Source organism: Peromyscus eremicus, chromosome 22, assembly GCF_949786415.1.
Source record: "Peromyscus eremicus chromosome 22, PerEre_H2_v1, whole genome shotgun sequence".
NCBI classification, from domain to species: domain Eukaryota; kingdom Metazoa; phylum Chordata; class Mammalia; order Rodentia; family Cricetidae; genus Peromyscus; species Peromyscus eremicus.
This window is the reverse complement of record NC_081437.1, coordinates 37180165-37206559: the sequence shown is the minus strand read 5'-3', so window position 1 is coordinate 37206559 and position 26395 is coordinate 37180165. Positions and strand designations below refer to the sequence as shown.

The 26395-nt window shown below is 47.8% G+C and overlaps 1 protein-coding gene across 2 annotated transcripts in view; it reads right to left on the bottom strand.

The window, feature by feature from the left end:
* Window positions 1-26395, bottom strand: part of Mboat2 (membrane bound O-acyltransferase domain containing 2) — a 129668-nt gene that overhangs the window by 13532 nt on the left and 89741 nt on the right. Inside the window, exons 4-7 of one of the 2 annotated variants that reach the window (XM_059248193.1) lie at window positions 25531-25626; window positions 15053-15108; window positions 9597-9651; window positions 1597-1780 (exon numbers count right to left, since the gene is read on the bottom strand). In XM_059248193.1, coding sequence (XP_059104176.1) covers window positions 1597-1780; window positions 9597-9651; window positions 15053-15108; window positions 25531-25626 — 391 coding nt within the window. The remainder of the gene's footprint in view (window positions 1-1596; window positions 1781-9596; window positions 9652-15052; window positions 15109-25530; window positions 25627-26395) is intronic. The other variant, XM_059248194.1, reaches the window with a different exon arrangement.

Below are 26395 nucleotides of genomic sequence, written 5' to 3'. Positions count from 1 at the left end.
TATGTGTGTGTGCCTGGGGCTCACAGAGGTCAGAAGAGAGACCCAGACCCCGTGAAACTGGAGTTACGCATTATTGAGAGCCAGCATGTGGGTGCTGGGCATCAAGGCCAGATCTTCCACAAGAGCAACAAGCGCTCTAAACCACTGAGCCATCTCTTCAGCCACTTACACAGTTTTCCACGTAACTCACGTTTGTTCTTTAATCGTGACTTCGCCTCTACTAGATTTCACAACTCGGTAGAGTAGAGTTATTTTTCCTGAAAGATTTTATTCATATATATATGAATATATATACATACATATATATATATTGGTTTTTCGAGACAGGGTTTCTCTGTGTAGCTTTGGAGCCTGTCCTGGAACTCACTCTGTAGACCAGGCTGGCCTTGAACTCAGAGAGATCCTCCTGGCTCTGCCTCCCGAGTGCTGGGATTAAAAGCATGTGCCACCACCATCCGGTGAAAGATACTTATAAAGAAATAGATGGAAGCCAGGCAGGTGATGAAGACACGTAATTGGGGAGGGTGGGACAAGAAAATCACAAGTTCAAGGCCAGACTTCAGAGTAAAGTCATTGTAGCTTCCCGACAACAAGAGGGCTGGAGGGGTACTCTGTGGTTACTACTTCTGTTGCTCCAGAGGACCGGAGTACAGTTCCCAGAACCACCTCAGACAGCTCACAACTGCCTGTAACCTCAGCTCTAGGGCATCCTAAGCCTTCTTCTGACCCCTGTGGGTACCCACCTAGCACAGTACACACTCAGGTACATAGATGTTTTTTAAAAAAATGAAAACAAGAAATGGGAATGGAGGACAGGGATGCAATTCAGTGGTAGAATTATTTGCCTTAATACATTAGCAATACAGGCCCTGGCAAGGCTCTGGGTTCAATCTCTAACAACACACCACATGCACACACACACAGACACACATGCACTCTCATGTGGTGATATATTGTGTACCCTAATAAACTGCCTGAAGATCAGAGGACAGAGCCACCCACTAGAATAAACATAGAGGCCAGGCAGTGGTGGCACACACCTTTAATCCTAGCACTCAGAAGGCAGAGATCCATCTGGATCTCTGTGAGTTCAAAGCCACCCTGGACTACATGAGACTGACTCAGTCTAGGAGAGAAACAGAGCCAGGCAGTGGTGGCATACACCTTTAACCCCAATACTTGGGAGTCACACGCCTTTAATCCCAGCAATTGAGATCTCATGCCTTTGCTTAGGAAGCACACACGCCTTTAGTCCCAGGAAGTAATGGCTGGGCGGTATACAAGGTGTGAGGAGACAGAAACTAGAAGTTTTTTCAGGCTGAGGAATTGGTGAGGTAAGAGGTGGTGGCTGTGGCTTGTTCCTTTGTCTCTCTGATCTTTCAGCATTTACCCCAATATCTGGTACCAGGTGTTTTTTTTTTTTTTATTAAAAGACCGTTTAGATTTCAAACAACACTCTCGCACACACATGCACACACAGGGAAAAAGGAAAAAAGAAAGAAGTCAATGGGGAAATTACAACAAGCGAAGGCATTAGACTGTTTCAGAGACCCGGACAGATGAGCACAGCGCTCCGGGTGAATCTCGCGCCCTTACGTTTGGAGACGGGTCTGCTCTTTCATGCTGCTGCTCTTCTTTTCCATTTTCACTGGCCTGTGACATGTGGGATGGCCTGCCTTCAATGAAAGTAATGTAGTCTTTGTAAGAGCAGAGAGGGCCTGCCAGGATACCCATGAAGTTGCAGGTATAACTTACATACTCTAGGAGACTTGGCATGCGCCTGTAATGAGAAGACACACTTGTGAGGTGTGACAGACGCTTCCAGGGACAAGCCACAGGAACGGCAGTCCTGTGCTCACTACCACTGCTGTTTCCAAAACAAGACACCTTATTTTCATGAGGAGCTACGTAAGAACCCGGGAGCAGTATGGACTGATTCTCAACAGCATTTCTGACTAGATGCACCACTTCGTTTTGAACTTCCAACCTGACCCAACCTGCACTCACCTGGGAAGAGAGTCTCCATGACGAGTCTGTAGATCAGGCTGGCCTATGAGAGGGATCCCCTTGATTGTTAGTTTATGCAGACCCAGCCCACCAATGGGGAGCACTGTTCCCTAAGAAAGGAGTCCTAAATGATGTAACTCAGCAGGAAGCCGGCTGAGAGCGAGTGTCGCTGCATTTATTTCTCTCTGCCCTTTACTGTGGGATGACATGACTAGCTGCTTTGACCCCCTGCCCATGTAAATTCTCTGCGATGGTGACCCATGTCCTGGTTGGTTCTTCTTTTGTCAATGTGAATAATCTGAGAAGAGGGAACCACAGTTGAGAACACTCTTCCATAAAACTGATCTGTTGGCCATCCAGTGGGACATTTTCTTAATTAGTGATTGATATGGGAGGACCCAGCCCATTGGGTCTGCTCCTCCTGGGTGTATAAGCAGGCTGAGTAAGCCATGAGGAGCAAGCCAGTAAGCAGCACTCCTCCATGGCCTCTGCATCAGCTCCTGCCTCCAAGTTCCTCCCTCAAGTTCCTGTCCCGGCATCCCTCAGTGATGGAGCATGACCTGAGAGTTGGGAGCTAAAACAAGCCCTTTCCTCGCTAAATTGCTTTGGTCATGGTATTTTATCACAGTAACAGAAATCCTAAAACAGACTACAACCTGGAAATAAACCCACTCTCTCCCCTAAGTTGCTTTTTGTTAAGATATCTTACAGAAGTGAAACGGAACGGGGGGGGGGGGGGGGGGCTTTCATACAGATCCTTAGAAGCAAATATAAAGGGTTTTCACTTAGGTTTCTTGTAGCGAAAGAACCCAAGATGACCGTGATGGGGCATAAGGAATCACCTCTCACTTCTCACTTGCCTGCTCACTCAACTGTATGCTGTGTGCCCGCCCATCATGTGGACAGCAGGCTCCAGGGTCTGCAGACAGAGCATTCAGCACATAGAATCTTGCATGCATGGAGCTTATACTCCAGTAAAACACAGACTAAAACAGACTTCATATATACATAAGGTATATGTGCACAGATATTAAATATGTGCAGAAATATAGTCTTATGATAATACATATAATCTTCAGAGCCGCTAAATGCCACAAAGAGAAAGAGACCTCTTTACGTTAAGAAGTCAGGGAAGCCTCCTTGGTGAAGCACATCTGGGCAGAAGCTCAACAGATTCGAGAGCTGTACGGACCCAGGTGATGAAGGACTGAGGAGCAGGAGTGATGGGGGCGCAGGTGGCATACCCTCAGTGACAGCGGGGTTGACAACATGACATGGAAGACACAGACAGAGGAAAGACTGCTAACTGAGGTACGATCACGCGGGGCCTGCCTTCCAAGCCATGTCAGAATCTGTGAGCTCATTCTGAGTAGATGGAAAACTGCACGCCGCTCTGGCCCGGTGTGTGGGCAGCGGAGGCACAAAGGCCAGGCAGGGGACGAGAGCAGACGACACCTGGGAGGAGCCGGAGAAGCGTGTCCTGCGGCTCTAACAGTGCATCTGTGGGGTCAGTTCATGGACCAGTTGTGGGAACCGAGAGGAAGAGGAAACAAGAATGTCTCCAAACAGATCTAATTCCTTCATCTCAAGGCCTGATAAGATGGCTCAGTGTGGACTGTTTATCGGGCATTGTAGTTCATCTACTGGAGACGGAAGAGCACTGCACCTAGGCACAGCAAGCAGCCTGGTGACAGGCTGGAGGCCTCTTTCCCCTGCACACAACGAGCAGTATCCTTGGGAGAATAGTCTGTGGACAAAGAAGGCAAGCAAGCATCCTCATATATCAGGAATTACTGTTATTCAGAAGGGATCGACAGATCACACAGCATTCCCTGTTCTAACTGGAAACTCCATCTAAACTTCTGTTTTTCCTAGTATTCCTCTTTTTCGTTCTTTCTTTCTTTTTTGGGGTGGTGGTGATGGTGTTTGTGGTTTGTTTGTTTTTTTTTTTCAATATGGCTTTAGGAAATATTTATTTATCGTGTGTGTGTGTGTGTGTGTGTGTGTGTGTGTGTGTGTGTGTGCCTGCCTGAGATGAATTAATGTAGACCACAGCATGCAGGAACCAGAGGAGGCCAGCAGAGAGCATTGGATCCTGCGGAACTGCAGTACAGGCAGTGTGAGCCACCATGTGGAACTGAACCCGGGTCCTCTGCAAGAGCAGTGTGGCTTTTCAATGCTGAGCCATCTCTCCAGCCCATTTTTGTTGTCTGAGACCGTCTGGGGAGCTCTGTGGTTCGGGTTGGCCTTTTACTTGAGGCTCCTGGAGGCTGGGATCACAGGTGTGAACCGCCGGCATGGAAGTAACTCTTTCCCTCTCTGTTTCATTTCCGGTTTTTCTTACTGAGACAGGGTCGCAAGCTGCACAGCAGAGGGTGACCTTGACCTCGTGGTCCCTCTGCCTCCAGCTCCTAAGTGCTGGGACCACAGGCAGGCACCATGGTGCCCACGAGAGAACATTCTTCTCAGTCATGAAATTTACTGAAGAGAGTTTTGGTTCAACTATCAAACAAACCGTGTGAGGGGCTGGAGTAAATCACTATGATACTTAAGTCCACAATTTCACTCACCACATGAGAGACCCGCTGATTTGTTCTACCCACTGACATCAACTGTGTGTCACCTTAGGTCGGTCGGGCATGCTCGGCCTCTCCTGGCTGAGGGTCAGTATTTCTATGCTGCAGGGCACTGCCCTGCACGTGAAAGATGTCTGCCCTTTACCTACAAGCTGTCAGCCCTTCCAGGCTCTGACACTCAGAAATGTCTCCAGACAGACACGCTCAAATGTCTCCCGGGGCAAGAATCACCGGCTACTTAGGAGACGAGAACATAATGACAAGCAGATAGGGCTCTCAGCCTTAGGACCTTATTATTCTTGGGTTGGGAGAGGACTGAGAAAAACAATACACACATTACAAAGAAAGCAGGGCAGGGCAGAGGGCTGGAGTTTAGATGGGTGGTTAGAGCTGAAAGGCAGTGGCTGGGTGGGTGGCACACACACCTATCAGACTAGCCCTTGGGTGGGATTGGCAAGTTTGAGGTCAACATGACCTACAAAAAGAAACCTTGTTCTCCCACACCAGTACAAGATGAAGAATAGGTAAACTGAGGCAACAGTATGGAGCTCCGAACTCTTTCAGAGCTGTAGTTGGAAGTTACACAGGAAAGCACCAGGAGTTTTGTTTTTTTTTAAATTAGGGGAGGGGTTAAAAAACAAAAACAAGACTAAAATAATTGAAAGCCTACTCAAAGGATCTCTGGAGACAGAGAGACGGCACAGTAGGTAAGAGCACTTGCTGCGTAAAGCAAGGTCAAGTCTGAGCACTCACACTGGAAGCTGGGCCTGGCCCCAGATGCCTATGACACCTGTGTGCGGTGAGAAACAGAAGCCAGACACTGCACAGGCAGCTCAGGGCAGGGACTCAAAAGCAAACGTTCCAGAAACGTCCTTGGGTCTCCGGCCAGTAACGCTGGCAGGAATCACTGGCTCCTCATCTCCTCAGAAGCCAACAGCCCTGCCTGGAGCTGTACACCAGGGTAGGGACCAAAATGCCGGGCCAGACAATAAATGGCCCCTCAGGTCAGCACTGGAACTAGAGCTCTCAACTTCTCTAGTGAAATGGGTTATCAGCTCCCCAATGTGAGCCCATCTCCCAAATGATTTTAGGGTTACCTCCTTCGAGGGGTAATGACACAGTAAAGGTCCATAAAGGGAAAACTGGTTCCTTCTGGTCCAGATGTGAAATCTCTGGCCTGGGCAGAGACCTAACATTGGAAGCTACCAAAAGCATCCAGGAGTTACCCAGTCAGGTAGTCAGTCACCCAAGCAGGCACTATGCTAGGAAGACAGGCTCCTCTTACACCACCCTAAAGAGACAGGCAGAATGATTACCCCTTTAATTAGATGCCATACTTCCCCTTCCCAGAATTCCCATCCCTCGCCACTGTGAGATTCTATTGGGTCTATCCAGCTTTCTGATAAAAGTTCAACTTTTCCTTTCCCCTTCTCTTTCAGAGACTGGCCAGAACCTGAGTACAGTGACTCTTTCTGGAGTTCCCCTCCCCACCATGCCCACGTAACTCAAATGGCATTGCTCCCCACACCCCAGCTGCCAAGAATGACCGCTGCCTGCCCTGCAGGTTCTCTTTAAACTCTAACAAAATAACACTTTGAATAAACTCAGGCTTTGCTTGCCTTTCAAACTCTTCTTTAAGAAGTGAGAAGATGAACCCATTCCTGTACCCCGAGACAGTTTTATGTGGGGGCAGGAAGGATGGAAGAGGATCCCAGCCGCTTCCTGGCCAGCCTGAATAGCCAAGATGACAAGCTTCAGGTACAATGAGAGACCCTGTATCAAAAACAAGGTGGAGCTGGGTGGTGGCGCACGCCTTTACTCACAGCACTTGGGAGGCAGAGGCAGGCAGATCCCTGAGTTTGAGGACAGTCTGATCTACAGAGCAAGTTCCCAGACACACAGGGCTACACAGAGAAACCCTGTCTTGAAAATCAAACACACACACATACAAACACACAAACACAGAGAGAGAGAGAGAGAGAGAGAGAGAGAGAGAGAGAGAGAGAGAGAGAGAGAGAGAGAGAGAGAGAGAGAGAGAGAAAGGACTGCTGGACCCAACCTAGAAAGTCTGCAACAGAGAGCAGGAAAAGAATCAAGTGCACTCTGGCAAGCAGCCTCCTAGACCTCTAGAGGGCCAGGATGGCAAGAGGTGTGTCGAGAAGCAGCTGGACTAGAGATGACTGAAAGTTCACTGGACTTGCTAGTGGAATGGACCTGCAGTAAGAAAATGAAATCTGCTTATGTTCCCCATCAGCCCCCAATATGAAATGATGCTACCAGCCAGCCAGTGGCAGTGTTGGGGAAACACATGACGGGGTGGACAGAAATCGGGGCTGTGTTCTGAAAAGACCTATTGCTGTCCAAGTGAGGACACTGAGGCTGGAGAGGAGGGAGAGGGCTGAGCAGGAATGCACAGCTCCATGCAGAAGCACCTGGGAAAGCTGGGAAGTCCAGGTCTAAGTTCTGGGGTACAGCCACGGTCAGCCAGACAGGAGAGGGGCACAGGGCTCAGCAGGAGGGCAGAGAGGAAGAAAAGCAAGGGAATGTGGTGTCCAGGAATCCAGTGAGGCGCTGTTGGCTGGACCAGTGATGCCGCTGTGGTTGATCTCCATGCCAACAAGGCTGAGGGCAGCCAAGGAAGAAAAGAAACAGACCTGATCACAGGGGGCAGAGGAGAAGAGGAAGCAGAGATCAGAGGTGGAGCCACTGTGGAGAAGAAGGATGATGGGAGGGTTGTGGATAGAAGGAAATGTGTGACAATATAATCTGCTTCCTGAAAAGCTGACGATGACCCCGCCAAGAGGAAGAAACAAAACGAACCTGATTAAGGTCAGAGGTGAGAAGCCAGCAGCCCTACATGGAATTATGGGCAGTTAAAATGCAGAACTAGAAAAGGAAGTATTTTGTTACAGATTCAGGGACTCCGGTGGGTTTTATGACTCTAGAATGACACAGAGTGAGGAACCCTGGGCATGCTGTCCTCTGCAGTGAGTCCCAGCAGGTGACCGCAGGCAGTTTTTTCTCTCATCTTATGAGGTTGCCCTGGTGACATCCTGGTCTAGAGTTCACCTGGGCTGTTCTGGGGGTCAGGATGCTGCTGTAGATATCACTCTCTATAAATAAAATGGCAAAAAGTATAGGCAGGACAAACCAAAAAAAAAAAAAAATTCTAAAAACAAAAAGGCTGAGTCAAGAGACGCTGCCAGCCGCCGCCATGACAAACAACATGTAAAGATACCGGCAAGCCACAAGCCATGTGGCAACTTATAGATGAATAAAAATGGGTTGATTTAAGATACAGAAACAGTTAACAAAAAGCCTGCCATGGCCATACAGTTTATAAAAAATATAAAAGTCTATGTGTTTATTTTATAAATGGGCTGCGGGACTGCCGGGGCTTGGCGGGAGCTGGAAAGAAACTCTCCAGCTACAGGATGCACTCAAGCCTGTCAGGTGACACACAGTAACCCACGTGCTGTGTGGATGGAAAAGGGAAAGACGTCTTAATAAAGAACTTACCATTACTGAAGAAAAAAGAAAAGAAATTCAACTTTCCATCATGAGTACAGGGGAGAAAGTGTTGGAACTCTGGGGAAAGGAGAATCTAAAATCTTTTCAGAGAGAGAACTAAGGAAATGTAATTGCTTTGCTGTCTGTCAATACGAAGGACCATGAATTTTTTGTAAGGATTTAATGTATGAGTGTTTTACCCACATTCATGTGTGTGTAGTGTGTAGATGTGTGTGCCTGGTGCCCAAAAAAGCCAGAAGAGGGTGTCAGATCCCCTGGAACTGGAGTTACAGTTGGTGTCAAGCCACCATGTGGGTGCTGGGAACCAACCTGGTCCTCTGCAAGAACAGCAATTGATGAGCCACTGCTCTAGCCCCTAGGACCACGACTTTAAAAATTGAGTAGAGAATTCAAAATTAATCCAGCCAACAAGAGCGAATGTCTTTCTACTTGGCCTCCTTCCACCGTTCAGCAGGTGGAGAGCTGAAGTTAACTGGGACCAGTCATTTGTTAGGCATATGCCTGAGAGGGACCAGGGAATCAGGGCCCATGTCTGTATATGACAGTGTCTTGGGTAGTTCAAGGCCAAGGAAAAGTCAAGAACCAATCCAATTACTTGTCAGGTAAGTGTATTCAATGGCTGTGCACTGCTGTATGAAGACTGGCCATTCAGGAGATGGGGAACCCCAGAGAAGATGTGCAGATGGGGGTAAAAACGTGAACTCTGGTATACATCTGTCCACCACCATGAACATCATCCCCTTCTTCTAGGTCAGTGGTTCTCAACCTTCCTGATGCTGTGGCCCTTAGATACAGTTCCTCATGTTGTGCTGACCCCCAACCATAAAATTATTTTCATTGCTACTTCACAGCTGTAATTTTGCTACTGGTATGAATTGTAATGCAAATATCTGGTATGCAGGATGTATTTTCATGATTACAACCCACAGGCTGAGGACCGCTGTTCTAGCAGCCATGTATTGGTTAACTCTGAATTTAGAAACAGGCTACAACAAAGGAATTGGTTTCTTTAAAGGTAAAAGGAGTATAATTCCTCTTTAATTGTGTTAGATTGAAAAAGACTTGGCCAGAAAACCAAGCCTCTCCTTAGACCACTCTTCAGAAGCAGAGCAAAGGAAGACAATGACCGAATGAACTCCTCAAATAATACCATCTGTGTTGCACCGTGTGCTGGGTTAAGACGTTGGCCCAGTCACTGCTGTCAAGTGTTCGTCCTGTGAGTGGCAGCTACTGTTACCAGCAGAGCCACTGCAACTGCAGACAGACCATCTGTCTTTGAGAGCCTCAGAGGTGACACTTGGTGGGCCTCACGTGGCTCACAGGAGGCACACACGGTACAGAGGCCCAGGCAACGAACTTAGGAACCCCGGAGAGACTGCAGCCCAGCCCCGCACAACGTGGTGGCCAGCAGCGGGCAGAGGGAAGGAGGCCACCCTCCGTGAGCTGTGAAACATAAACCATGGCAGATAAAAAGACACATACCTCACAGCTAATCCCCTCTGCGAGGGAGTCAGTTCTTCATCCTTCCGAAACATCCCTGAGAACCAGAAAGAGACATGCTTGTGAGTTATGTTTTCTCTTTAGAATAGCGCTTGCCTCATGTGAAATTCAGGCTAGACTCCATGTTTCAGCCCAATGACTGCCTCTTTCTTTCTCATATTGACACAGATTAAATAACACCTGAATCATTACGTGCTCCAACCCACCCTGGCCTGTATATACTTAATGCGTACAGGGAAATGAAAGTAACTAGTTACCAGTCTGAAGGAAATTATTATCCAACTAGAAAAACCTCTCAAATTAATACATTTTAACTTACAGATCTGTTATCCTTAACAGAAAGTGCTATGACTTTTCAAAAAGAGGCATTAACACTCCTTAAGGATTTCAATGACTAAGCCTCAATGCCATGGACTAGTAGCTCACCCCAGAGCAGTGATGGTGCTCTGGTTCTCACACAACGCCGTGAATAAAAACAGGAGTATATGCATCGTCTTTACCCACCAATAAGAGGCTATTGCTACAGCTAAACATCAACATACAGATCCACATGCTTAAAAAAAAAAATAAATGAATAAACACTAGATCCAACTTAAAGACCAATAACTAAATAACTAATAACTAAACAACAAGAAAAGCAAAACTAGATGCAATTTAAAGACCAAAGGGAGACTGAATTAAGAAGCAAACAATACACTAAGAAAGTGTTTATAGGAAAGAAAACAAAACATAAAACTGCCCAAAGACTTGAAACTGAAGCCATTAAAAGACATTGAGATAAACAGAGACAAAAACCAGGGGAAACAAGGTACAAAGAAACACAGACGAGCAATTAACATACAAACTGTTAACTTCATGATTAATTACAAAGACATGATTAGTTAACTGTCTGGGAGGCCAAAGCAGAATGATATCAAGTTCAAGGTCAGCCTGGACGACATCAACAAAGAACACAAGTACCGAGACCCTTAAAAGAACAAGCCGGCACTTCTACACAGAAGTTTTAGAGGCGCTCACTTACACAGCACGATCTCAGTGATAACAAACACAGTTGGAATGGATGATACATGTACGGTAGACAAAGATGAGAGAATTACAACCACCTTAAGACACGCTGAGAAACTGAGCAGAGGAGACAGACCCCTGCCGTGAGGCCCTCAGTCTAGGGAGGAGAGGGGCTATGAAGGACCACACTACGGTTCTGTAAACCCACGGAGCAAAGACTCAAGGAACGTTTCTCTCCTCTCCTCCCAGACCCCCGAGTCTAAGGGAATGATCAAGAACATCATCTGAAATTATGACCAGGACCATCACAACCTCATGCGTAATGACAAAAGAATCACTTATACATTCAACAGTCAGGGAAGGGAGTGTAATTGCATATCTAGTTTGGCAACAATGGGGAAGAAAAACCGGGCTGGAGAGGTAACGGCAGCAACTGTCTTTAACTCCAGTCCCTGGGGTTCTGGTGCCCTCTTCTGGTCGCCACGGTCACAGCACGCACGTGATCAAGACACAAGCAGGCCAAACACTCATATACACACAAAAATAGATGATAGATAGATAGATAGATAGATAGATAGATAGATAGTTAGATAGATAGTTAGATAGATGATAGATAGATAGATAGATGATAGATAGATGATAGATAGATAGATGATAGATAGATAGATAGATAGATAGATAGATAGATAGATAGATAGTTCTATTTTTAAGAAGAAGAGAAAGAAAAAGACAGAGGTCAGGTGACTGAGAAGGGGCTCTGACTCTCAGGGGAACTTGGCCAGAGGCGATGCCTCACCTTCTCCTCAGTTATTTATAGTTTCAAGTTTCCTTCAAGGGCCATGTACCTACTTTTTGGGATTATGTGGAGAAAACAAAACCAAACCCACAAATCCCACTTAAAAGGAGAACACAGGAGGAGAAGCTCAGAGGATTCCTGCCACTTTCAACAGCTCTTTCCCCACAGTAGACGGACCGACCCCGACCCTTTCCAAAGGATCTAGGGCTACCTAAGGAGATGAGGACCAGTTCTCTCTCTCTCTCTCTCTCTCTCTCTCTCTCTCTCTCTCTCTCTCTCTCTCTCTCTCTCTCTCTCTCTGTTTTTCAAGACAAGGTTTCTCTGTGTAGCTTTGCGTCTTTCCTGGAACTCACTCTGCAGCCCAGGCTGGCCTTGAACTCACAAAAATCCACCTGCCTCTGCCTCCTGAGTGCTGGGATTAAAGGCGGGCAGCTCATCAATGCTCTCTTGAAAACCTTCTCCCTCCCTCCCTCCCTCCATCCATCCTTCCCTCCCTTCCTTTTACCAGTCAAAGAGCAGATTGGCAGTCATCTGTGATGCCAAGCTTTGCTACATACTAACATTGTATTGTGTTTGTTTTTTAATTTTTCTTTTAAAGACAAGGTTTCTCTGTGTAGCCATGGCTGTCCTGAAACTCGCTGTAGACCAGGCTGGCCTTGAATGTACAGAGTTCCACCTCTGCCTCCTGAGTGCTTGGTTTAAAGGTGTGCACCACCACTGCCCGGCTTTTTTGTTGTGTTTTCTTCAGTATTTCTTTGTGTGAGAAATGCACCATTATGCATGACAGGCCACAGTTCAATGTCAGCATCCTCTTCTGCTGCTCTCCACGGTTTTTTTTTTTTTTTTTGGAAGCCGGGCTCTCTAAGGGAACCTACATATTATTCTGCCTGGACTGACCACCCAGGTCCCAGATCCTCCTGTCTCCAGCCCCACCACCACTAGAGTCACAGGTGAGGTGTATGCTGCCATGCTGAGCTTTTGGTGGACTCCAGGGATTTGAACTCAGGTCCCCATGCTCTGACCCCGCGAGCCACCTCCCCAGCCCCTTGCGCAGCACTGTTAAGTGTTTGGTGTAGTGTGGGGGTCTGTACCAGTGTACCCTGCTACGCTGACCTAGGAGGCGATCATGGTTTGAAACTGCAATCCAACCAAGAAAAATAAACTACCACTTAAAGGAAATCATCTTTATAGAATAATTTTGTCTATGTGTACAAGCCCAGCCTCCCTCCTCAGTTCAAAAATTTGGGTACTCAGAAATAGACTATCTTTAAAAAAAATTAAATTAAGATAAATTGTGTTTTAAGCTAGAAGACTAACACTAAGACAAAATTGATACAGTTCAATCTAAGGTAGAAGTCAGACTCTCGTATTCCCTTATCAAGTACAAGCACCCAGCTAGGCTGCAGCAACCAACCAACCAACCAACCAAACAGAACAACCCCTCCCCCGCCCACTAGGGAACATATCAGACCCACACACTGCCAGGCTGTGCCATTCTGGCCTCAGTAGGCTCTTGCACATGACGTCAGCAGGGGAGGAGGCTGCATTCGGTAAGGAGAGCATAATGTCTCAACACCATGCCTAGAAATTATCCGAGATAAAACATCTGCTTCCCGAAGCTGCTGGTGTGAATACTGCCACTGTAGCTAAAACCAGCCATGGGAGAGGTCAAGACCCACTGCCCGGAGTTCACACAGCCCGCTACCACTGCTGCCCTCAGTGGGGCCTGCCTGCAAGCATGACCTATGGCTGGTGCCCAGAGCTTGGCTGGCACATAGTTCCCACACTGAGACAAGTGTTCCTTAGGCTGGGACTGTTTGTGCCAACATGGTTTATTCTCAACATCCACTTTCGCATCAGGAATTTGCAACTGTGATAGCTGCTAGGCATGGGTGTCTACTGCCTCAGCCCCGGCAAGCACCCTGGGACCCAAGTCTAACGGACTGGCAGAAGACTCATCCCAGGAATCCCCATACTTGCAGCTGGGGATCCAGTGCTGCCTCTGACGCCTCTGGGGGGGGGGGGATGTAGGGGGAGAGGGACGGGAGGGGGGGGGTAGAGGGACAGGGGACTCTGAGACACTTGCTCCTGGCTTCTTCTGGACCTCACCACAAGCGTTTCTGTCATTCACTGTTTAGAATCTTCATGGGAACAAACCTTAGTCAGGGACACACTGCATGCTGACACTAAGCTAAGCTTGAGCTTAGAGCTCTCAATACAGACAACGCTGTCCTCCCTTGTGAGAGCCATTGGGGAAGCAGGAGGCTGGGAAGAGCGGCCGCAGCCCTCAAGCAGAAGGTGGAGGGTAGCTGCTCTGCAGGGAGATGTCTAGTAGGATGGAATGCTTCAGTTCACAGAAGGAGTCCCACGCAAAGCTAAAGAATCTGAACTCTTCAAACATGGCAAGGCTAGTCAAAACCTGCTTGCTAGATCCATTTCAAAGACCAGATTACAAACAAAATAGGGCCCTGGAGTACTTTCAGTCCTGAGTTTAAGACATATTGCCAGCGGGGGCTTCTAGACCTACAGACAGAAGGACATGCCTGACCCATGATGTTCCTGGATTCTCATTCCAGAGCCCCAGGCGGGACCTGTCAGGGTGACATGTGGGTCTCAGCACCTAAAGACAACTGGGTGCTCTGATCTACAACATCCACGGCATGTGCTTCATGACTGCAGAGTCAGGGCCGGAGAATGTCTGCCCACATCATTGTTTGGAATCCAAGAGCTCCAAGATGCAGCCATGAACTGCAGTGCACCAAAGCCCCCGCTCCCCATGAGGGTCTGACCATGAACATGAGAAATGAGAACACCAAAGCAGAAGCAGGAGATGGGGAGTGTGGGTCTCCTCAGGCCACCCCAGGCCTCACCCTAACATGTCACCGCCTCTAGAAGCACGTGGCCAGCAGGAGGGGTTCTGTTCCCGAGGGGCAGAAAAGAGAGCCGTGGCTGAACACGTGGGGAATTAAACATGGACCCGTGACCGTGAGGAGGAAATCTGCTCCTTCTGGCCATGTCCCCAGAACATGAAGTAGGTAACTGTGCTTGTCAGTAGCAGAAGGGAAGAGGAGGAAAACTCTTCCTTGTCACCTACCCCAGAACCATCAAGGCTACCCTGCCCACATTTAGGGACTGGGTACAGGATTAGGGGGACTCACATGCAGGGACAGAGTTGTCCCTCCTACCCCTGAGGAACCCAAGCCAACACCCCAAGGAGTCTTGATTGCTGGCATTTCCTATATCCACTTATTAAACATATAAAATAGGTACATATGCATACTAAAAGTCTATGAAAACATGTGTGTATATGTCTGGGTGTAAACACAAAGGGATAGGGTTGGAGAAGCATACAAATTTCAATATAAATGTAAGACAAATAAAATTAGGGATAAAACTTGACTTGGACCAAAGGTCCTTTATATGGGTCATATGACTATTTTTGTTTTTTATCACTGAACTGAATTAAAAATCAAGAGAAAACGTGGGGCTGGGGGTGAATTACATCTTAATAACCTTAAACAAAGCTAACTGTCTCTCCCTTCCTTCCTTCCCTTTCAGAGTTAGGGCTATATCTCAAACCAAAGATTGTTCGAACAGGTTCTTTTCTGTGATGAGGAATTAACTTCCAGATTCTTACCGTCATGAATCTCGAAAGCCAGACTAGTGATCTTCTGCGTAATGATCATCATTGGGCTGTGACGAGACAAAAGTAGATATTTTAAATGGAGGATGTCACAACAACATGCACGACACAGGACACAGGCTCGACCCTGCTTACACGACAATAAATCCCTCGAGTTTCTACCCTATCCAAAACTCACGGGGGATTTTTAAGAGCTAGCAACTCAGGGGCTTCTTGTCTTCAGAAAGTGCAAGAGAGAAGAAATCCAGGCTTTCTTTCTCCGTGACTTGAAAAACCAAGTAAAAAGAGTGCCCTGCGCCTAAAAACAACCTTCTGTGAGCCAGCTCCCTAAGACCAGGCCTGTGGTCAGAAGTGCCAGGACACCAGGGTGTGACTAAAGGCCTCCCGCAGCATCTCCCAGGCCTGTTGCCCAAGGGTGACCATCAAAGAGAACAGAGGATGCCTGAGGAAGGGGGGTGAGCAAAATTAAAGGGGTCTGGGTGAGAAGTGTAAGAGGACCGAACCGAGAAGAAGAAAAGGGCAGACCGCCATCTCCATGCTGAAAGCAGGGCATGCTCATGCCAGCCACCCAGAACCCAGAAGCCTGGCGTCTGCTAAGACAAGAGAAACTGTTTTGCACATTTTACAAGAACTAGCAGCGTTTCTCCTACTCTTGCAAGAATTCTAACTGAACGGCTAAGTTGTAGCAGAAAATCAAATCAGTCAAACAAGGAAACTGTACTGCATTACACCCACCCCTGCGTTACACCCCACCCTGCTTGTGTTATACCCCACCCCTGCGTTACACCCCACCCTCACAGCATCGGCTTTCAGATGGTCATTTCACTTTCTAAAACTTCAATAAAATCGGAAGTTACACTTGCCAACAGGCAGAGTGTGTGCTCTGCATGCTGGGGGAGCTAGGAATCTCACAGCATCATCCTCTCAAAGCCTCTAAAAGGGACCACACGGAATCACCCTCGCCGGACACCCAAGACCAGCTGGTCATGAGCTGCAGAGGCTCAGGCTCCATGCAGCGAGGTTCCACACTGCTCACGGCGGAGGCGCTGCCTTACAATGTGTACACACGGGGCACAAGGGTTTGCTTTCTACATCTCACTCTGGATTCAGGGGCCCAACTGTGCCCTTGAGAGTTCAAGCTCTGAGGGGCAAGGTCAGATGAGGCCTGCTCTCTAACTCCCTGTGCTTGAGAGGGAAGGATTTCTCTTGGCTCCCTTAAAACCAATGCTTACGGTTACCTAGGAAATCACTGCCCAGCCGGCCTATTTAATCCCCCAGGTTGCCCTGCACACAGGCCGCCTGTCACTTCTGCCTTCAAGCCCTTGAGGATTACACAAATGGCCTGAGATTTCCATTTCCTTGTGGGGAGACTCATTGTTCTCTTCCTGCCTGACCCTCTTTCCGACCCTCATGGGACCACATCCTGGTCTGGGAGGCTGAGCAATGCTCAGATGCACATCTGACCCCAAGGGTTACACATCCTAACAAAGAAGGGGAGGAGGTGGGGGGCAGATCCCAGGACCAAATGCTGCCCACCCCTCCCCCATTCGAGCTCTTCTCTGGCGTCACTCTGCAAAGACAGCTTTGCTGCCCTTCCCAAGCCTCAGCCACTTTGCCCAAAAGACCTACCGGACAACACATATTAAACATCTCCCCTCTGTTCATTCACAGACAGGATGGCTGAGCATCCCCCACATACCACTTCCTGCTGCTTTTCTCTCAAACAATCATAAAACCATCCCTGAGGGTCCCTCTGAGACTGTTTCTAAATTACTTTATTAACAAGACGAAGACCCCAAAAGAGGGAACCCCAACACCCCCCCCACACCCCCGGTATCACTGGTGACCATCGACCCCATGTGTGGTAGTCCACTGCCTCTGGTTCAACCTGCTCCCAGGGGCACAGCGAACCTAGGACCACAACAGAAGGAACAGTAGACTGCAGAGGAGTGTGTTGTGAATGAAGATTAAAAAAAGAACTGCAAGAAATTTCAGAAGGGATGAATGGATCAAAGAGGGTTAAGAAATCTGGAGAGGGGCAGAGGTCGACAAACTCAACACAGAGCATAAGGGCAGCTGGGAGACAAGAGGCGTGATGGGAGCGGGTAGGGAGAAGACAAGAAATGCGTCAAAACCCTGGTAGACCAGGCAGAGCCTGCTGTACAGAGGAAGAGCCATTAGAGAGACCAACGCAAGCCCTCCGAGAGTAGATACAGTGTTTCCCTCAACAGCACACATTTTAAAAGTATCCGTTTCAGAGCAGCTGGTGTGACTCACCAGGTGTTTCCACTGCGCCTTTGTTGACATTTTTTAACTGTTGATTTTGTACCAAAGGGCGCTCCCCAATACCCTAATCCCTCCCCATGTCCAAGAAGCCGACTTAGCCTGCCAGGCGGGGGCAGACCCCTCCTGTCTATCCTACAGCAGACAGGGGAGCAGCCCGAGGACGCCAACGGAGGGGCCAGGGCCTGGATGGGACCTCCGCCATCTTCTATGTGACAAATCACTGTGTTGGTGTGAGACTGAAAAATGTAAGGAAACAGACCGCCACTACTCAAGTAAATACGTAATTGATGGGGCAGTTTTGACTACACAGAGACTCCTCTGAACTAAGAGACTATTTTTTTTTTAAGATTTATTTATTTTTAGCTTATATGTATGAGCATGTATGTATGTATACCACATGCATGCAGTGTCCAGAAGGGGGCATAAGATCCCTGGAACTGGACTTACAAATGGTTGTGTGCTACCATGTGGATGCTAGGAACTGAACCTGGGTCCTCTGCAAGGACAGCAAGTGTTCTTAGCCTCAGAGCCATCTCTCCAGGCCCTGAACTAAGGTAAAAAAAAAAAACCACCTTTCTGATATAAAAATAATGATAAATTTTAAGTACCCATTTCTCTACAAAGAATGAGAACAGAATAATTTGGTTTTATCCTAAAGTAATCCTCAAGTGTAGTTGACGCCACCGGAGAAGAGAGGTTTAAAATAAACAAGCACTTTTCAGCACAGCTCATTATCTCCGAAATGGCTACGATGAACTCAAATGATGCTTGTCTATTAATGCCCCGGTAACTATAAGCACCCACTTGCTACCAGGACACGTCACCTAACAACAGAGGCGACTTGCTATGTCCCTGCACTCAGATCACCTTTACACCAACAAATGCTCTTTATCCAGAAGACCGTGGAGACCACCCAGACCCCACCTGCCCGACACCAAATGCATGTGGGATGGGAGCCCAGTGAAGGCCATGCTGGGAGTCAGTACTAACTGACTTGTTCTCTCACTGGGAAAGACAGCACGTAATGAGCATCTACAAAGCACCAAGCTTTGTTCTAGGTCCAAGCTTTGACCCCACTGGAGACACAATACGCCCTTGCTGTCACAGAACTTACTGGAGGCAGATGAACAGATCTACAATGTGCCAAGTGCCACACAAGAAAATGGAGGTGAGAGACACAAATGAGAACTAACGAGATGCAACCACACGATGGCCCGGGGTAAGGACATTCCAGGAGGAAAGATGGACAAGGTCACAGCCTGGAGACAGACGTGTGACTGGCCTTGAAGAGCAGTGTGAGGACAGGACAGGGCAGAAGGCAGGCTTCTTCAAGGGGCTGTGGCTGTGACCGAAGAGACAGGGAAGGACTGGAGGGCTTGGGGTCAATGGCTGGCCTGGCTTTCAGGGGAACACTTGACTCTGAGCAGGCTGAGCAGAGACTGTTACAGGGTGCAGATGTGGGCACGAGGAAGCAGATGAGGCGGGCAGGAGAGAGGGTGGTTCAGACCGGGGCCAGCACAGGCAGACTACAGCGAATCCCGTGTGTGTTCTAAAGTCAGCAGGGCTTTGACGACAATTTGGTGGGTTTGAGGCAGGATTTGAGGCCTGATGCCACCAAGGTTTCTGACAAGGGTGACTAACTGGAGAGACAGGGCTGCCTGGAAAGGGGCACAGGAGCAACGGGTGAGAGACCCAGGGGTCCATGTTGAGGGTGTTTTATGCAAGATGCTGGCTGGACAATGGGGAGGGACATGGGGAACAAGGCAGCTGGATACATGGATCAAAACTCACACACTGGGCCAGTAAGATGGCTTAGTGAGGAAAGGTGCCTGCCACTAAGCCTAAGTACGTGAGTTCAATCCCCGGGTCCCACATGGAAGGAGGAGAGAACTGACTCCTGCAATCTGCACTCTTCTATATGGGCATGCACATGTACACACACACACACACACACACACACACACACACACACACACACACAAACAACATGCAATGAAAAAATCTGAACTCATATATCACGGCTGCCGTGACCACAGTGGAAGGGGGAATTATGTAATATGTCTCAAAGCAGTTACACTGACTGTCACGTGGGGAGGACAATGACACTGGGTGGGTGAAGTGACATCGCACCATCACCAACACTTGACACAGCACACCGCAGAAAACGGGACCTCTCTCACAAATGCACGCGTGTGTGTGTGTGTGTGTGTGTGTGTGTGTGTGTGTGTGCTTCACCTACAGAAGCACTGGGATCGCTTCAAGCAGGAGGTGTTGAAAGGACACAAAAATCCAATGGGAAGTGCTGATGCTGAAGACGCTTCCTGCCAGGACCAAGAGATACACAACTGTGCACACACAGTGCACACACACACACACACACACACACACACACACAGAGTTTACCTCCCACGGTTTCCATTATCTACGGTCAACCATAGTCTAAACTCTGGAAACACTCCCATGTTTTACATTTTATGCCGCTGTGAGTCGCGTGAAGACATCTCGTGGATCCCACTCTGTCCTAGCGTGATCACAAATCACTCTTTCTCCAGCCCACCCTGCTGGGTGCTCTGTCACCCTCCAGGAGCCACCTCAGCCATCAGAGCAACTGCCACAGCAGCAGAGCGCTTGTGCTCAGCTGCGCCCAAGGGACACTGGTTCTTTGTGGGTATGCAAGCTCAGCATGGCTATGTGTGTAGAAAAACCGTACAAGCAGGATTACTACTGCCTGTGGTCTGTGGCTTCCCCTGTGGCAGGGGACAAGATAAAGGGCAGTTATGATGGCTACATGAAGGAGCGATATTTGGAGAAGTGTACAGAGACAACAGAAACGTCAGACAGAGAGCTGAGGGGGAAGTGCCCCAATCATTTCATCTGGGGTTTGGTCAAGCAGATATGGTTGAAAAGATGTTCCAAGCAAAGAGGAGCGGGGAGGGGGCCCTGAAGAAGCTGCAGGGAGACTGGGCTGGCCACCGGCCGGAGCAGCCTGGGCCGGGTCTACAGACCCGAGTTAAGCAGGTCTTTCTGACATGTGCTACCAGGCTGCCCTGGGAATCCACTCCATCAGCGGCAGAGCTCAGGCGGGGCAGGGAGCAGACAACCGAGTCCCCACAGCTCCCGTCTATTTACTCCCGTGGTGACATGAATGGCCTCAGCAGCGAGACGGGATGCTTCCTGTAGTCAAATGTAGGTCGAGGGCCAGGAGACATGCCCACAGGAAGAACCACCAGAACTGGAAGGTGCAAAGTCCCCGGTGGCTGAATATTTCATATCACTCTATTTACACAGAGTTGCCGGGCACTGTGTGAGGAGGATTATACAGAACAGCTAGCGGCCTTTGTGACTCATTTCGCAGAACACAAAAACCTGTCTAAAATTAGACTCTGGACTCGAATAAGGCTTCTCAAGATGGAGAGACAAACCCGATAATCACACCTGAGGCTTTCAGGCCACGTCTGTTTCTGCCTCTGCTTTAAGAACGGGCTCCTACGAAAGCCGCCACCCAATGCAGCACACATGTGGCCCAGCAGCCCTCCGCCGCCGAGGGGGCACAGACCAGCTGGTCCACGGAGCAGCTGGTGCTACATGCCTAGCTGTGAGACACAGCCTTGATTCGAATGGGGGTTATTCGACACGCACCCCTTCTGTGATTGTTTTGTGGGGGACACACCGAGCGATCCCTTCGGCACCACAGATCCAGTTCCAGTGAGAACAGTGTTCTCGCTCCCTGCAACTTATTTACTCACACTGGCAAGGGCTCTCCCCTCCCCATCACAAGTGCCTGATCGAATCTCGAAGAAATGAGCCAAGATGTATCCACTGAGTTATGACCCCACCATAGCTACTCTGCATGCTGCTGTTTATATTTATTTATTTAGGGTGAAGGACACGTGCGTCACGTTAGAGGGCAACTCCCAGGAGCTACCACGTGGGGCCTGAGAATCAAACTCAGGTCGCCAGGCTTGGCGGCAAGCACCTTTATCCACCGAGCCTCCGTGTTCTGTACTCTTATTTCTAGCCTCTATCCTTTCCTTCGTTTGCCTCCTTGCTGTCTGTGCGTGGTAGTCACTGCTCGTCAGCATTTCTTCCTTTGGCTTTGTTTCACTGTGAGTTGGTTTTTTAAGGTCTCACTTTATTCTAGCTGGCTTGGAATCTGTTGTGTAAGACCATGTTGGCCTCAAACCCGTGACCATCCTCCTGCCTCTGTCTCCTAGGTCATTGGGATTATAAGCTTGGTCCAGTGTGTTCAGCTTCTCAAGGCTAATGACCGCATTAAGGCGACAGGTTAACTTGAGAAGAATTACTAGATTTGACTATCTGTAATGCACATAGCAAAAAAGGCCTTTTAGACATGTAAAAATAGGATCTCCACTACACCCAAGACTGCACCCGATAACCAGAACCTACTGGCATCACTTATTCAAGACAACCAGGCACATGACTAGACCTCATGACACCCACTGGTCAGTCTACAGTCAGAGACCCAGAACAATGCTCTGCTCCGCCTATCTGGAGACGCCATCTTGACCTGCCCTGTGGCTGGGGAGTCTTCCCCAGGATCCTGGATCCTGACCCTTAAACTGGAGACTACCATGAGAGACCAGACCTGACCTTCAGCTAAGACACGTCACAGATGAGCAGCAGTAGGGAGAGTGGCTTAGGACTGCCGTTAGGCACTTAGAGTGTGACTTTGTGTGATGACCCTCAACCTGATAAAATGCACCTTTTGTTATATCGACTATAAAATGTAACCGTAGTTATACCAACTGCACGCCTCTACCTTCTTGCTCTCGACACTATCTATACACAAGCAGGCTGTTCCTCGAGTTCGTACGCCTGAATAAAGTTTTACAGCTGTCTTCACAGGGCACAGTCCCTTTCTTCTCAGACATATCCCTGGATATTTCACAGTTGCTCTGGAAACAGGATCTTTTTTTTTTCCTATTACATTTTTAAGTTATTTCTGATAGGAATACTAATCATTTTATGCTTTTCTTGTATCACATTTCTAAAGGTGAGGTGAGACCTCACAACTTCAGCGGCTTTCTAACTTTCTGCAACTAGAAACTTGTAGTGAAAGGACAGTGTTATCTAAAGAAATCTGGAACCTAACGTTATATGGGGACAGACAGACAGACAGAGACACACACACATACACACACACACTTTCTCTCTCTCTCTCTCTCTCACCCCCTCCCTTATCCCCTCCCTCCTTTTCTCTCTCTTCCCCTAACCCCTCTCTCTCCCCCCCCTTCCCTTCCCCTTCCTCCATCTCTATCCATCCCAGTCCTTCCATGCCTCAAGCATGTAAAGTAAACCCGTCTCATCCAAGAGATTTCCCACGGATTCCTCAGCAAGGCCCGGGCCTCCCTTCTTGCACTCTCTAGACACCAGCACTTGGAAGAGCAATGACACTTGTCCTAATCGGCTTCATAGGATGGACTTCTCTGCCCCTTGCTGTGCAGAATATCCCTTTACACTGTGTGAAGATAACTCACTGTGATTGGTTTAATAAAAAGCTGAATGGTCAATAGCCAGGCAGGATTTTTGAGGCAGAGAGAACTCTGGGAAGAAGAAGGCAGAGTCGCCAGAAGAAGCCAGACAGACACAGACCGAGTTGGACACACAAAATGGGATAGAGGTAAAAACCACGTGGTAGAGAGTAAATCAACAAAAATATGGGCTAATTTAAGTTGTTAGAGCTAGTTAGGAACAAGCCTAAGCCACTGGCTGAGCTTTCATAATTAATGAGTCTCCCTGTCGTTTTTTGTGGCTGGAGGCCCAAAGAAAAATCCATTTGCAGATTGCTGCCCCACACTGGAGGATCCTCACCCCCTGCAGAGTGAGGAGCACAGGCCTACAGCTGGCTCTTTTCTCTTAGGGCCACTTTCAAAGAGCAAGTTCTTTGTCTGAGTTGTACCAGGTCAGCTTGCTTCAGTGGGTTCAATAAATGCTTCTTCCCAGTGGCTAAAAATAGGAATATTATAAACAGGTAGTCTATCTTTAAAATGCTACATTGTTTTTTTCTTCTCCTATAAACATTTAAAATTATATCAAAATATTTAAACTATAAATTTCAACAAAATACTGCTCAAGTCACATCATAAATAACTTTGAAAAAATCATTAAGCTCTTAATGATTAAGCTCTTAATAAACTGTTCTCTGGTCTGTGGGCCTGTGTAATAGTTTGTGCTAACAAAATATAAGCAGGCATGAGCTCTCTCTGATCTGGATCACTACTCCCCACCCCCAACCAAATCTGAAGGTTCCAGAGACCCTGTAGGAGGAGGTGCCCAAAGAAAAGTGCCTCCTTCCCTAACAGCCTGTGGAGCAGAGGCTACCTCCTCAGCGCACTGGAATGTGAGAACAAACCTTTACCTTAATCCGCTGTGGTGACACAGTTGTTTTGACCATACGCTATGTGTAGCCAGCAGAGAAAAATGTTGTGTAAGGGGCTGGGGAGCAGGAAGGGTTTGGAGTAGCAGGTGAGGGGGATAAAAGACAATGGCTAAGACCAATCTGAAGGAGGAGGCTGCCAGGGTCCCACCGATGTGGAGTAGTGCCGACCTGCTTGTTTATGCTAAAGTACTGGTGTTTAAAAAAAAAAAAAAATCAAGAAACTATATATGGAGTGAATATAAACATATACCAGAGAAACCCAGAGCAGGTGTGAGCAGAGCAAGAGGGAGGACCCAGGGTTCCCATTGCTTCACACCCCTGGGGCCTGCAGACAGAACCTGGGTCCTACATTACCTCAGGGTGAAAAGTCCCTGTGTGACATGGTTAGCTTTCAGTGGCTATTCTTAGCAGGGGTCTGCTTCCTAGAGATGATGATAGTTTCACAGCTAGTTCCCAACTTCATCCCATCAGGATGACATGTGACCTGGGCCACTTCCTCCTTCGCACAGTGAGCCAATTAGGTACTGATTCCGCCCAGCAACTTTTCTTTTAAGAACATCTGCTGTTTAAAGATGGGTAGCTGGGGGGTTGAGGATTTAGCTCAGTGGTAGAGTGCTTGCCTAGCAAGTGCAAGGCCCTGGGTTCGGTCCTCAGCTCCAGGAAAAAAAAGATGGGTAGCTGGTCTGTTCTCTACCCTTGGATTTCAGGTGTGGATTTCAATTCTACTTGACTCACTTCTTAATCTGATCCAGTATCTATCTATCATCTATCTATCAATCTATCATCTATCTATTATCTATCTATCAATTATCTATCTTTCTTTCTTTTTTAAGTATATGCCATCTGTTTTAGCTTGGTTTTGTTAATGAACAAATAATGTTTTGGGATGCAACTTGCTTTCATCCAAGACTATTTTTAAAATCTATATAATAAAATCCACTTTACTCTCATTAAGGAAGAAAAAGATACTTTATCCTCTAAAATTCTCCTTTTACAGGTGATTCTTCTCAAATAATTTGGCCAATTTTATTGTTAATTTTTTTCTCCAGAGATATGATTATTTTTTTCTAACTTGCTTATCTTTAAATTGGATGTTTTATTCATTTTGATATCACCCAGAGGCGAAAGACTGAAAAAAAAAAGAAACGCCCCTCTCGGGCAATGGAGAAAGCTGAGAGGCAGTGACATAAAGTGTGAAGTCTTCTGCCCCCCCCGCCCCCCCCCCGCCCCCCGCCGGGGCCCCACATGGCAGGACATGTTTCTTTACAAGGACAGAAGTTGGTTAGCTCAGGGGCTGGTACTGCACTCATCTCCTAACACTCCTTCGGTCTCTTTACAGGACAGGGAGACCTGTCGGTGCCCAGGAGGAATACAATCCCCTCTGGAGAAACAAAAGCCAGAAGTGATTTCCACTACTCTGTGCAGGATGAGAGGGAGGGAGGGAGGGAAGGAGGGAGGGAGGGAAGGAGGGAGGGAGAAAAAGGCTAAGTAGCAAGAAAAAAGCTTGGAGGGGGCTGACTTTCAACGCTTACAAATGCTTGCAGAAATTCCTATTAGAATTAGAAACTACTTTGAATACCAAAAATGCCACATGAAGAGCCCAACTGCTATATGTTTAGCAAGTTTATACAAGGCAATTTGGAAGCACAGTTATCTCTGTGACATCTACAGGATGACACGTGTCCATAGCTCTCCACCACAAGTGCTAAATGAAACTACAGTCTGTACTTTTAACCGCTACGTTAGAATAGATAAAAGAGGTCACTGAATCAAATTTTAATCTTACCCTGAAAAATCAGCGGAATATTGTCCATAATCAAAGATATAGACTCTAGTAATCTGACACACTGTGAGGTATCCCAAAGCAAACAGAAAACAACATCTGCAAAACAAGAATAAGCCGGGTTAGTGGAGGTGTTCATTCTGTCAAAGGGCACATTGTAAAGAAACTCGCTAACTCGTACGGCTCAACAATGAGATGGCATTAAATCTACCCTACAAATAACTCATCTAACAGATTACGGGAGCTCTCTCCTAATAGGTGGTGAATCGTCAATGGAACTGACCACGGACGGCTGCTATTCAATTGTATTCTGAACGACGGCCACGTGTAAAAATTACATATGACGGCCCTGAGCAGAAGCATTAGAAGACACAAGAACTGGTGACAGATGACTTTTTCCACTGATCAGTTCCTGCTTCCATAGACAGGACACAATTCTTACAGATTCCCCCCCCCCTTCATCTGCGTGTGCACGCTTCTGCATGTGTGTGGACACTAGCGTGTGTTCCGGGAATCACCTTTGATCATCCCTTCATTTTATTCACTGAAGTACAGTCGCTCAATCAAATCTATCCAGACCTCAGCAGGACAGCCTGGTCTGCAGACCCCTGCCTTCTGAGATTGACGCTGCAGGCAAACGACCACCACGCCCACACACATATATATGGGTTCTGGGAGTCTGACCTCTGGCCACATGCTTTCCAGTAACTTAACTTGATTTTTTAAAATGTGCCCTCAGCAGCCTAAAACCATAACCTTCAGAGAGGATCAGGGGATGCTCACCCATAACCAGCTAGTGACTTTCACAAACTCAAGGTGCTTAAGATGGTATTACAACCAAACGCAGTATGGAAAATGAGTTTACGTA